Genomic DNA, 13,027 nt, shown 5'->3' with positions numbered 1-13,027 from the left:
TCAAAGGCTTGAGCATAGACGGTGAAGCAGAACTAGATGTTTTTCTGGAATTCTCTTGCCTTTTCGATGATCCAGCAGATGTTGGCAATTTGATCTCTGGTTCCTCTGCCTTTTCTAAATCCAGCTTGAACATCTGGAAGTTCTTGGTTCATGTACTGTTGAAACCTGACTTAGAGAATTTTTAGCATTACTTTGCTAGCACGTGAGATGAGTGCAACTGTGCAGTAGTTTGAACATTCTTTGGCATTGCCTTTCTTTGGGATTGGAATGGAATAGATGGCTTTAGAGTTATTATAGTAAAGTCTACCATATAAATGATAGTTTATTAACTACTATAATGTGTTTATGGGCTTCCTTCTATCATCTTGAGTGTATTTTCTCATTTAATCCTTATTACCCTACCTGGTAGACACTATTATTGTATTCACTTTTAAGATGAAAAAACTGGGTCATAGCAAGGTTACATAATTTACTCAAGTGGACATTGCAAGCAACCAAAGTTTGATGTAGGAACCAAACTTCAAACCCAGCAGTCTTCCTCCACAATCCATATCCTAACTACCACATTTACTGTTTTCCATATATATACTAAACATGATTTATAGTAAACATGATTTATCTCAGTGCAAACACACACACAAGCACATACAGACACTCAAATATTTTCTCAACCCATGAATGATAAAAATAAAGCTACTGTCATCTAGAGATTCTAAACAGAAGCTCATCCCATTAAAAATGTTAGTCTAAACTAGTCTAAGGTATGACGCTAATTAAACAATGATGTTGGTTTTGCTTTCCAGACAAAAATATAACACTTGCTGGTTCCTAGAATCAAGTTTTTCACTCCCAAATTTGACCAACAAGCTCTGCTGTTTGATCTTTATGTATAGAAAAATGAAACAAACAAACAAAAATAACACATGGATTCACCAGCATAAATCTCATCAATCCTTCCATTTTTACCAATGAAGCAATTATATCTATACAATGATTTTGTAATCTGAGTAATTAGTTAGAAGAGTCACAGAGAAAATATTGGTGTAATCAAGGATTGACCAACCTTGTAACTTCCTGTCTTTCCCTCCAGTGAATTTGGAGTTAGATAACTTGATCGAAGGTTTATGTCAGACACTTTCACCATGATATCTCTGTAATTTCCCCTGTAACGTGCAGTAAATGGAATCGCAATGCATATTGGAAATGGAATTCTCTTTTCCATATCTGAGCACTCCACAGTGATGACATTGCTGACCAACTCTTCATTCTCACTCACTATTAAAGAACTCATGCTATTAGTTATCCTGCATTGTAAATGTTGTAGAACATAGGCTGGTGCTGTAATATAACAAGACACTTGGGGGACAGTATCATCACTCAGCACATCAAGATACCTGTAGGGGAAAAGGGGACATCATTGTTTTTCAATTAGTTGATTTATGGACTATATAGTGAAATGTCTAAGAGTATCAGTTCTAGAGCCACGGTGTTGTGGTGTGAATCCCAGCTCTCCCATTTCTGACACTGTGACTTTGGGCAAGATACACAACTTCTCTGTGCCTCAACTTTCTCAACTCTAAAATAGTGAAAAATAATACCAGTCTCATATGAAGGCTGTGAGAATTAAATGAACAATTATACAGTAAAGTCATTTAAAAGCTATGCCTGGCATATAGTAAGTACCATGTAAGTTATCCATTGTTATTGTTGTTATTACAGTTATTATTTAGGTGGTCAATTCATCTCTCAGTTTTGCTCACTTCAAATATAAATCTGAAGATTGCTGAAGCTTCTTGATAAATCAAAACTAATACCTGGATAGTTTTCTAAGTTTTGATGAAAGGAAATGTGTGTGTGTGTGTGTGTGTGTTGTCCTGGAATTGTCTAAATGCCATAAATCAAGTGATGATGCTTATTACATTTTTAATAAAAATTGAGAAAATATAAAAGTACTGTGAATGTACATTTAATCAAGGTGAATAGAAACAGAATATTCACATTCCTCAAAGAACCAATCCAAAAGCTTATTTTTACCTTTGGTTTTACTCTTACTTTCTGCATCATCAGCTTTGCCAAACATTTTAGAATCTTATAGATTTGAATTCAAATTTGATATTAGTTACTTACTAACTGCTTTATCTTTAACATCAATAATTCTTATTAAAATAGCTATTAATAATATTTTAGCTCTTTCTATGATCAGGTTTTGTGCTAGACATTATTTCGTTTAAATTCCCATGCTATGGGGTCAGGCATATCCCACTGTCATTACCATTTTATAAATAAAGAAACTGAGGTTTAGAAATTTTAACTTTCTGAAAATTACACAGATAGTAAGTTGTAGAGTCAATAAATGAATCCATCTATCTTTAACACAAAAGCTCAAACTTTCTATTATATCAGACTTCCTCAAATCATTCTAAAACGCTGGTTTCATTATCCATTATAAACTGAAACAAATATCAAATATCAAATAATTCAATCTTCACAATAGTGTGAAGATTGAATGAGATAAAATGTTTCAACTTCTTATAATAGTGAATTAACATAAAATGAGTTTTCAATAAACATTAAATCTCTACACAGCTTGCACTTCTTCTCTTCTTTCTATTTCTTATTTCCTACCAGTGACATGACTGAAACATAAACAGTGTCAAAGAGAAATAAGAGAATCTTTAAAAAAGATTTTTTTTAAAAAAAAGAAAAGGATCTTTATAAAATACAGTGTAAATACCCAGTTCTAAAATAATCAGGTTTTAACTATTTTCAATTAATAAATTTAACTTTAAAATGCCCTGTAACACAGAAATCTAAAAAATATGTTGAAATAGAAGAGAGGATTATTTATTTATATTTACAATTCTTAACCCATACAGTGAGAAGGAATAGAAAATTACTCAAGTCATTGGTCTGTTTGAGTATTCTCTGATCATGATGATAATGGTACTTCAGAAAATTAGATACATTGTTTAATGGAAGGTGCAATGATTCTGCCTTGTAACACTTCAAAAATGACTCTCTTCTGTGCCCTGGAAGCCCAACTCAATACACTCTTCTTCCAAAAGACTAACAAAGTAGAGCAAGGAGACCTGTAGATCTAATCAAGCAGATCTAGTCCAGCCACCAAAATAATCATATTGGTTTATTCCAGTGTTGTTTCCCTTTGAGTCTGTATACACTAGGACAACTACCCTGAAAGAGTTAGACTTTTTAAAAAATATTCTCCAGGAAGGAATCACAACAGATTCCAAACTAGGTTTTGTTTATGACACTCATCTTTCTTGGGGCACCATGGCTTCCTAGCCTGAGGAGCTTCAATGAGCAGTCATCTTACGAAACATGCAAGCCAAGCAAAAGTGGTTACATTGCCACAAAGAGGAAATCACTAACAAGAACACCTAAAGGAGGTGTTAGAGGGAGTGGTTCAGCAGTGACTCATTAGTTGATGCATTGAGTCATTTCTGAGTGTGAGGATTCAAAGTGTTAATGTTTTTCTCAAGTGAAATGGGAACCACATATTGACTGCTTTTAACAGTTGTTTTTCAGAAGCATAAGTCTTTCAAACCTGGGGGGTCTTTCATGCCTTGAATGTGCTCCTGTGACATCTATGAAATTGACTAGACTTTCAGACATGCAGGGAACCTCAGAGCTCATCCCTTTCCTTTCATAGATGAGATAACAAAGTCAAAGTGAGCAAAATGACTTGCCTGAGACCATAGACTCATTTGTGGTGTTGTCCTGGAAATGGTATTGTGTGTCTGAAAGAGCACAGATGGGATAAGTGATGTTTGATGGTGTGTGTGTGGTGGAGAAAGTGAGGATTGGTGGTGGTAAAATAAATCAACATAGAGATGTTTAGCTGAGAGTGAAGGTTGGCCAAGCAACAAGGTACTAGACCCTTTAGATGATTTTATCCTTTGATCTTATCAAATAATCCCAGGAAGTATATATAATTTCTACAAATAAGAAAATGGGTCTAAGAAATGAAACAAGTTGCTCAGGGTCACAGAACTAGTATGGAATAAAACAGGAGATAAATTTATGTCTATCTGTCTTCTAAACCAATGATATTTTTATTCCCCATTGTCTTCTAAGAGTCTTATTTTTACTGGGAAAATATAGCTTATGAATATTTTATTTTATTTAGAGAAATATGGATTATTATTACCTTGTATAGGGGCGATGGATTCATAAAATAGACCAGTCAATTTCAACATATTTTTTTGAAGTCATGGGCTCTTTGAAAGTCTGGCGAGAGCTCTAGACCATCTCCAAGGATATAAAGTAGTTGTGAAAATATATATTCAATTTTAAGAATCTCCCGAAGCTTATGCCTAAGCCCTCCCAGAGTTCTACAGACACAGGTTACAGATACATGATGATTTATATTAATACATAAAATAAATGTGAGAATTTGAAAATATACATAAAATAAATCAGAGGCTAGGAAATTCTCTTCTAATATTTGAACTCTGCAGTCTCCTAGTTGTTTTTTCCTCATGACAATCTAAAGAGTACTGATTTAGGAAACTGTCCGTGTTCAGGACAATTGTTCATTTTAACCACTTTCTTAAACAGTCAATTCCTTCTTCCATTAAAGAAGCATTTTTTTTTCTGGAAGCTGTAAGAAACTAATAATAACAGCCTTATAAATTTTTATGGTAGTAATTTAAACAGTTATTGATTGCTAATATCTTTATGAGATATGAAATATAGATATAAAATTTTACTCATGTGTAAATTGTTTTATATACAAGTGGAAACACATATAGGTAGGCGTACACAAGCACCTCTTACATTGTATTTACTTACTCCTTTTCCATTATGTTATTCTTTTGCTTTAGACTCTCTGAGTCACTGGGAAGACTATTCACACATTTATTGGAGCTATCACATGTTATTGAGGATGTGGTAATCTCTTCTCTTTGGCTTTCTGAAATCTCTTGAATTTCTCTTTCTGTTGTCTGGATTATGTCATGCAACTCTTCCCTGTTTCCATTTATGCTCTCAATAGTCATGTGTTCTATTTGTTTATCATCTTTATTTTCTGCATTATCTGGGAACATTTTGTTCTGTGACTCTTCTTGCCCTGTTACATCTCCATTCAATGATGTATTGTTTTCTTTTTCCACTAATTCTGAACTCTTATGTATTTTATTTTTTTTCAACTGGACCTGGTTTGTGTAATGACTTTCCTCTCCATTTGTGGGAGAAACAGTAGCTGTTTCTATGGCATTTTGTTCCCCTCTTGCAGCAATGTCTGTTGCTTTGATATCTTGAATGGTGGACTTTGTCTGCAGTGGAGTACATTCATCATGCATGCCGCATAAATTACACATCTCCTTTTCTTCTTTCTTTAGAAATGTAGCAGTGCTCCCCAAATATTCATTTATTTTCATGAGGCAGTCTATGAACGTAATGGTTTCTACACACACAATACACACAGAGACACATAAAAAGAATAAATACAAAACTAAACCACATTGTTTTTCCACTGACATGTAATAAAGTATGGAGAAATTATCCTAGAAATCTGTAAAGACCTTTGTGTGTATAAGACCCTTACTAGGCTTTAAAGCCTGTATCCCTCTTGAAGAAGTCATTTGTACAACTGTAATTTTTTTAACACATCTAGAAATTGGGGACAAATTGTCTTTTTAACATAATAGCAAAGAATAAATCCAATTCCTCTTGCTTGTGAAAATTCTTTGAATATTTGAAGGTATCATGACCACCAACCTCCCCATAACATGCTGTCTTATTGAAGTCAACATCTCCTTCCATTCATTCCTCATTTGGTATGATTTGGGGGAAATTATTTTTCTTCTTTGAAAGTACTATACAGTTTATCAATGATCCACATATAATGATTTGCCTGAAGTTTAGTGGAATGCTTCAAATAGACTTGGGTAGCAGGCATGCCATATCTACATTATTTCTGCTGATGCAGATGCTATATTTTGTTGAGTACTTTGTTTGCTATTATGATTGAATTAGGTTCACACTATTCATCCTGCTGGGCTTGTGATCACTGACAAATTTTCAATAAGCCTTTCAAAGAATAGCTCTGACACCAATTCTCTGATTGGAACCTGGCTACTCAAGAACTAATAAACCAAGTCAAACCTCTTTGCTCTGGTGTAAACCTCTCATTGTGATCTGATCTGACATAGTCTCTTACTCCATCCCTATTTCTTATTTTATTTTCCTATTTAATCATTCCTCCTCTCCTCACAGCTGGGGTCACTTGATGGCTTCTTATAGGCTTAGCAACTCTCCAATCTTTAAAATTCAACTCTGAACTCAGAAATATGTAATTTAAGGTGCCATATGGCTCAGTGTTTTCAAAGTCATCACTAAAACATCTTCAACTAGTCTAGCCTTATCATTGAGCTCTAGTTCTGACTTTTTTTTTTTTTTTGTCTTGTATCTGAGAACCAGTCTTTATTTTGAACTCCTCTTCTAGGAGCTGGCCTTATTCTCCATGAATAATCACGTCTTCATACATTGCCTAGAATCACATTCAGTTCTCTCTAGAGATTTGATTCCTGTCTCTGAGTTCCAGCTTAGGGTCTCTGGGTCATGCTGCTTTTGGACAGATTTCCCTCAATGTCCACGATCTGCTCTCTAGACTGAATTTTTAACATTATCTGCCCTGGATTCCCAATTGATGAGACCTGCCCACTTGCCTTCACCCCATGTTATTTAGAGTTGGATTTCATGATGCCCATCTTCTTATCTAGAGTAACTGTTGTTTGAGATAATAGGCATCGGATACCACATTCTTCCTGCCATGCTGTACTTAGCATCCATAACTGGGCTTATTCCCAAGAACCTGCACCCCTCTTTATGTGTGTCTTGGGGGTATAATTTCATATTCCATCCCACCCTGGACTTCCCAATATTTTTGCGATTAGCAAGTTCAAGTTTAAATAAGTCTAAAATTAGAATATCATATTTCAATATGGAAAAACTGATCAACCTGCCTCAAACTAAGCCTATATTTTCCTGCTTCTAAGTGTTGGATCCTGCTGATAACACCTCTGCCTGGAATGTTCTTTCAACGTGCCCAAGTTCTGGCTGCATAAACCCAATCCATTCCTTCACCCTCAGGTTAGATGCTGCATTTGTCTTAGCAAAATTCTCCACCTGAAAAAGTGTAATCTCACCTGTTTCTGAAGACTTAAGGCACTTCATTTGTACGTCTGTAATGGGACTGTCCTCAGTGTCCCTTGTGTTACTGTGCAGTTGTGTTACTTCCCACATCAAATCGTTCATTCTTTATGGACTGAGACCTTAACGTAGCCTCTGTGTGCTCATTAGCCCTCTCAGAGTGGCTAATAAATATTTTTTAGAGAAAGAATAAATAAATACTTGCCTTGTCTCCAGGTACAATGATTCTCTTTGTCAAGCAGTGCGTACAGCTGCTGGCAGGTGGAGCGCAGAGTCCCTGCAGTGTGCTCCAAGAGTTGGTGAAGGGCCCCACTGAGCTCCTGACCCAGAAAGACCACTGTGGCGATCCAAGAGGCCCCACCAGCCCCTTCACAGTGGTCTTCACCCAGAAGCACCTGCGTTAGCATCAGATTTTGTCTCCAAATCTGCTTCAATATATGGCCTAGTTTACCTGAGCCCATGTCTTCTGCATCCATCTTACTCTCCAAGAGTGGAATGTTTCCTGACAGCAAAGCCTAAAGGTTTAGCAAATTTAATCTTGGCTATGGATTTTTTTTTTCTTCTAAAATCTAGGAGATGATCCAAGTCAGCTCGCCAAGCACTTTCCTGCCACATAATAGTTTATTCAGCTTCTGTTGACCAGTGAAAAGTTACTAGGTGACCAAAGGAGGGGCATTCCAGCACCCTGGATGCCATTGTGTACAGAATGGTAAACCACGGGGACAGAGTTAGCTCACACAATCCCACTCGCCATGTAAGTTTTACAGTTTTGATATACCGTGGAAGCTCCATACATTTTTCACATTTTAAGGCAACAAAATGTGGATTCTGTGGTAGGATGAGAAGTATAATAATCAAAGGTAAACTAAGTTAATAACATTGCTAATAATTCTATGTGATACTCTAAAATACTTATGCATGAGCTAATATGTTGTCTGAATTGCTTTAAAATAATCTGAGATTGTGGTAGTGGTGTATAGATGAAATAAAATTAGCTATAGGTTAATAATTGTTGAAGCTGGATATAGTTCCATGTGAGAGTCCTTATGATTATCTCTAGTTAGCATATACTTATAATATTTTTACCATAAAGAATTTTTAAAAATATTCCTCTGCTGGAGCAAAGTCTATTACCACTGGGTAGGAGATTAGTTTAATTAGTGCCTTCTTCTATGGCACGTCTGCAGTGAGATCAAGATAGGTACTTGGCCTCTTTCCTCTCTGATAATTTCTCTCTAATTGGATAAAATGCTCCTTCACTAAAAGAAAGCAAACCTGAAGAGTGGCTTTCTCTAACTAGTGAGAAATCTTCACTGTGTATAATTAGAATTCATTCACAGCAAGTTCCCATTGCTGCCTGCCCCTCCATTGGCACATTGTACAGAGGCCAAGGCATTACAGGACTTGATACTGGAGGAGTCCAGGGTGTGAGGAGAAACCCAGAGAAGCCTGCTGCCTCCTCTCCAGGCCCCTCCTTTCATTAGGGAGAGTACAGCACCAGAGGCAGAAGACAGTACATTCCAGACAGGCTCCTGTTCTCTGGGAGACTCTGAAATGAAATGAAAACTTCCAAAGCACAGCCTGAATTCCGCCCTCCCTCCCATGGGCATTGCCTTGTCTCATCTTAAGCACCAGAGTTCTTAGAGCAACACTCAGAACACCTAGAAGATGAAATGGGAAAATACAGCCCAGTGAATAGGGAATAAAGAGTGAATGCCACCACAGGCCTAAATACTGCCCAAGAATTTTTGTGGTGTGAAGAGGCTGAGGAAAAGGAAAAGAGTGATATGGGAAGGGGTGGTAAGGGTTGGGGTAAAGGTGTGGGCTTATTCTCCAGTGGAAATCTTATTTTTCAGGGACTTCTGTTCCTTTAACTCCTGAAATATGTATGTAATTTGCATATGTTGTGTATATGGCTTTAATTTGATACCAATTCTGAGAACTTTCTGTAGCATTTACTGTGGCCCAGGTACTATCTACATGATGGGAACTTCAGAGAAAGGCAGAAAGATGATTGAAATCAGCTTAAACTGTGTTGAGAATTAGAGCAGAACTGTGAATTCAGAGTATCCCCAAAGCTTTGAGGGGTAAAAATTTCACTCGGATTAGAGGCCTGGAAAGTGAAAGTGAAGTCACTCAGTCATGTCCGACTCTTTGCTACTCCATGGGCTGTATCCTACCAGGATCCTCTATCCATGGGATTTTCCAGGCAAGAGTACTGGAGTGGGTTGCCATTTCCTTCTCCAGATTAGAGGCCTAATCCCTAATTAGGAGCTAATGTGTGAGCAGGATTTGAGCAGCTTTCACAACAGAGGGAAGGGATGTTCCAGCATAGGAAATAATATGATCAGAGGCAAGGAAGTAAGACATGACATTGTATGATAAAAAAGAGGAAAGCATGGCTTTTGAAGAGGGTTTATGAGTCTGGGAAGTGGTAAGAGAAATAATTACGGAGAGTGGTGAAGTTGGAATTGTGTTTTTGCAGACAAAAGAGAGATATTAAATATTTTTGAACCAAATAATTCTATAGTAAAATCTATGCTTTAGGGAGTTAGATGTTTTAGATGGTAGACACACAAGAATTAAGTGACTTGAGAGTCCATGTTAGAGCAGCAACAGTGCAGGCAAAGGAAGGTGATGTTTTGAGAGGAGATTTGAAGTAAAGGAACTAGAACTAGAACAATGGAAACAGTGACAGACTTTATTTTTGCGGGGCTCCAAAGTCACTGCAGATGGTGACTGCAGCCATGAAATTAAAAGATGCTTGCTCTTTGGAAGAAAAGCTATGACCAACCTAGACAGCATATTAAAAAGCAGAGACATTACTTTGCCAACAAAGGTCCATCTAGTCAAAACTATGGTTTTTCCAGTAGTCATGTACGGTTGTAAAAGTTGGACCATAAAGAAAGCTGAACACCAAAGAATGGTGCTTTTGAACTTTGGTGTTGGAGAAAACCTTTGAGAGTCTTTTGGACTGCAAAGAGATCAAATCAATCAATCATAAAGGAAATCAGTCCTGAATATTCATTGGATGGACTGATGCTGAAGCTGAAATTCCAATACTCTGGCCACCTGATGCGAATAACTGACTCATTGGAAAAGACCCTGATTTGGGGAAAGACTGAAGGGGGACGACAGAAGATGAGGTGATTGGATGGCATCACCAACTCGATGGGCGTAAATTTGAACAAGCTCCAGGAGTTGGTGATGGACAAGGAAGCCTAGCGTGCTACAGTCCATGTGATCACAAAGAGTCAGACACAACTGAGTGACTAAACCTGACTTGAATTATAACTTCTAAATCATCAGTTATAAAAAGAGGAACAGAAAGTATTGAAAACCCAGTCATCTATTTACTTGAGAAACATTTCTTGGCCACTTGTATAAAACTGTGCTTGGTAATGGAGTATGATTGAAATGTTTGGTTTAGGTGACTGAACAGATAGTAAACCAAATGAGTCAAGGAATTTGGAGAAAAAAATTCAGCTTGATAGGTAGATCATTTGATTAATTTTGGATTTATCATCTTTTAGATAGCATGGGACAGTTCTTTGGAATATCTAATACATTTAGGAGAGGTCAGAAAAATATTGGCATGTTTGAATAGGTGTGAATGAATCCCTAAAAACAGAAGACTTTAATGGGGAATTTACACCATGTACATTTTAAGTATTGAATAAAACTGATAATGAAATGCTGAATCACTGAACCAATATACATTTATTTCTTTCTAGATATGCAGGAAAATACTCTCTCAGGTCAGGAGGAAAAAAGCCCAAACATTTTGCTTTAGCCTCATTGACATTTGCTGTCCTCAAGTCTAAACTTGTTCTCTGTCTGGCTTCCCCAAAATATGTAATATTGCAAGGTGAGACCTACCACAGGCCACGCTTGCTGTGTTTACTCATTAAAACAAGCATCTGCATGTTCCTGCATCTTGTTTTCAGTTAATTGATGTCACTAACCATGGAAAGAACTGACATTTGCAATCAAGGTTTGTGACACCCACAGAAGTTAACTGCAAAAAATTCACCTTGATGGGCTTTACAATGGATTAGCATCTTCATTGTGGTTACTCATTATTATGACTACAATACTTTCTCTACTGAGAATTCTTTGCTTCCACTGACATTAAAGGAATTAGTATGCAGTCTTGAATTCATACAAAACATTATGTGGTTGAAAAGACTGCAGTTCTTCATACAAAAGTATCAAAGTGAGTGCAGAGGAAATTCCAGTAAGCAGGACACTCACTCACTGAACAAGTGAAGAAATATAACTTTGCAATAGACTGGACAGCCTACTGATGCTAGGCAGGAGAGGACAGTAAAGTTTCGAAGTATACGGAACTTTGCTACTTTCCACTTTGTTTATGGTGAGGAGCTGTGGATACATCAGATGTTAGCAACATTATTAGTTCTGTTATCTGATTTTGTTATTTTCTTTGAGTTTCTATGTAGTTACTGACCCCAAACTTTGGTGCAGTCAGCCCACATTAATTTTTCCCCATTTGAAAACTCTTATTGAATATCTTTTATCTATTTAGAGCAAGTTCTCACAACTGGATGATGAGTGGAAAGAGAAGGCAAAAATGATTGTTTTGTTTTTATTTTCCCCAATAACTTACTGTACTGGGAAAATGCAATTAAATATCAGAATTATCAATTTCAAAATGTCTTTGTAAAACAGGTGGTAAAAATCAAAGCTAAGACTTTTTGGTTAAACAATATAGATTTAATATATATTCTATCTCTGCTTTCTCCTAAAATGCCACTGAAGAAGATAAAACAACAGGTAAACTACAAAGGACAAAGAAAATGGTGATAATATGACAGAGAAAATACGTCAACAAACTTTTGGAAGATCAGAAGCAGATGGACAAGTTGTAAATAACCTAATCAAGCAAATACTGTCCCTATATGGTGGAAAATAGACTGGTTCTTGCCGTAGAAGCTCAGGAGAGCCCAGGAATTAGAGGCAGCAAATAACTCTGAACTGAGAATAAAGTTAGAGATGTAAACAAGTTTTGTTCAAATTCAGTTTGGGGAGCCATTAGATACCGAGATCCCTCCTCTCTGCCCCACATAGCCAGGCAACAGTCTCTCTTCCACCCACTGGAAGCTAGAGATGTTCTCTATGAAAAAACTGCAGCAGAGGCAGGAGGCTGAGCAGAAAACCGGAAGGGAGTGCCATTCTGACCATAAGGGTAAAGTGAGATTTTAGAAAGTGAAGTCCCACTCTATTCTGCTCAGGTCCAAGAATAGGGCCAGCAAGGTTAACCTCTCAGGCAGAAGATTAGAAGTTTGTTCTCTAGAGTGACTGAATACCCCAAGAAAAAGGCCAATTCATAGGAAATGTTTAGTGCTCCTCTCCCTTCTCCTCACCCTCTGTAGACTGCCCTGCTCCTGTTAGGTCATTCATGATGAAGCACCCAGTCAGAAGCCCTATGTAATTATGTAAAACCTTCCAAACAGTGAGCCTAATGCTTCACTTTTGAGTATGGAATATCAGTCAAGGGGGTGAGGCATTTGAAACAAGCCTCCTACATGCTGCTGAAGACTAAAGCAAACACAAAGAACTTGAAATAACAGAGCCAGGACAGGAAAGAGAAGAAAATATCGAATAAATCTATAATTAATACTCAGCATCTAGGATGTGAGAAGATAATGTACCCATACAATAAGAAAAGATTTTCTTAAAAAAAGAGAAGTACTCAGATAATGAGAAAGATCTCATAGGAGTTAAAATACAACAGGAAGTTTTTAAGCTGGTATATAGGTAAACATATCCCAGAGGTCAAACAAAAGACAAAAAGACAATAGAAAAAAGAAAAGGAAGTTAAGAAAATTAATGG

General features: G+C 36.9%; 1 protein-coding gene across 2 annotated transcripts in view; it reads right to left on the bottom strand.

Moving 5' to 3' along the window:
- The window catches only part of DTHD1 (death domain containing 1), an 84,118-nt gene extending 76,338 nt beyond the window's left edge, over positions 1-7,780 (bottom strand). For both annotated transcript variants that reach the window (XM_019962571.2, XM_070791268.1), the window contains exons 1-3: positions 7,379-7,780; positions 4,813-5,425; positions 1,064-1,394 (exon numbers count right to left, since the gene is read on the bottom strand). In XM_019962571.2, coding sequence (XP_019818130.2) covers positions 1,064-1,394; positions 4,813-5,425; positions 7,379-7,649 — 1,215 coding nt within the window. In that variant the 5' untranslated portion in view covers positions 7,650-7,780. The remainder of the gene's footprint in view (positions 1-1,063; positions 1,395-4,812; positions 5,426-7,378) is intronic.
- Positions 7,781-13,027: the final 5,247 nt, after the last annotated feature.

The sequence above is a fragment of the Bos indicus genome, chromosome 6, assembly GCF_029378745.1.
Source record: "Bos indicus isolate NIAB-ARS_2022 breed Sahiwal x Tharparkar chromosome 6, NIAB-ARS_B.indTharparkar_mat_pri_1.0, whole genome shotgun sequence".
NCBI lineage: Eukaryota > Metazoa > Chordata > Mammalia > Artiodactyla > Bovidae > Bos > Bos indicus.
The sequence above is the reverse complement of the archived record's forward strand: the minus strand, read 5'-3'. Positions and strand labels throughout refer to the sequence as shown.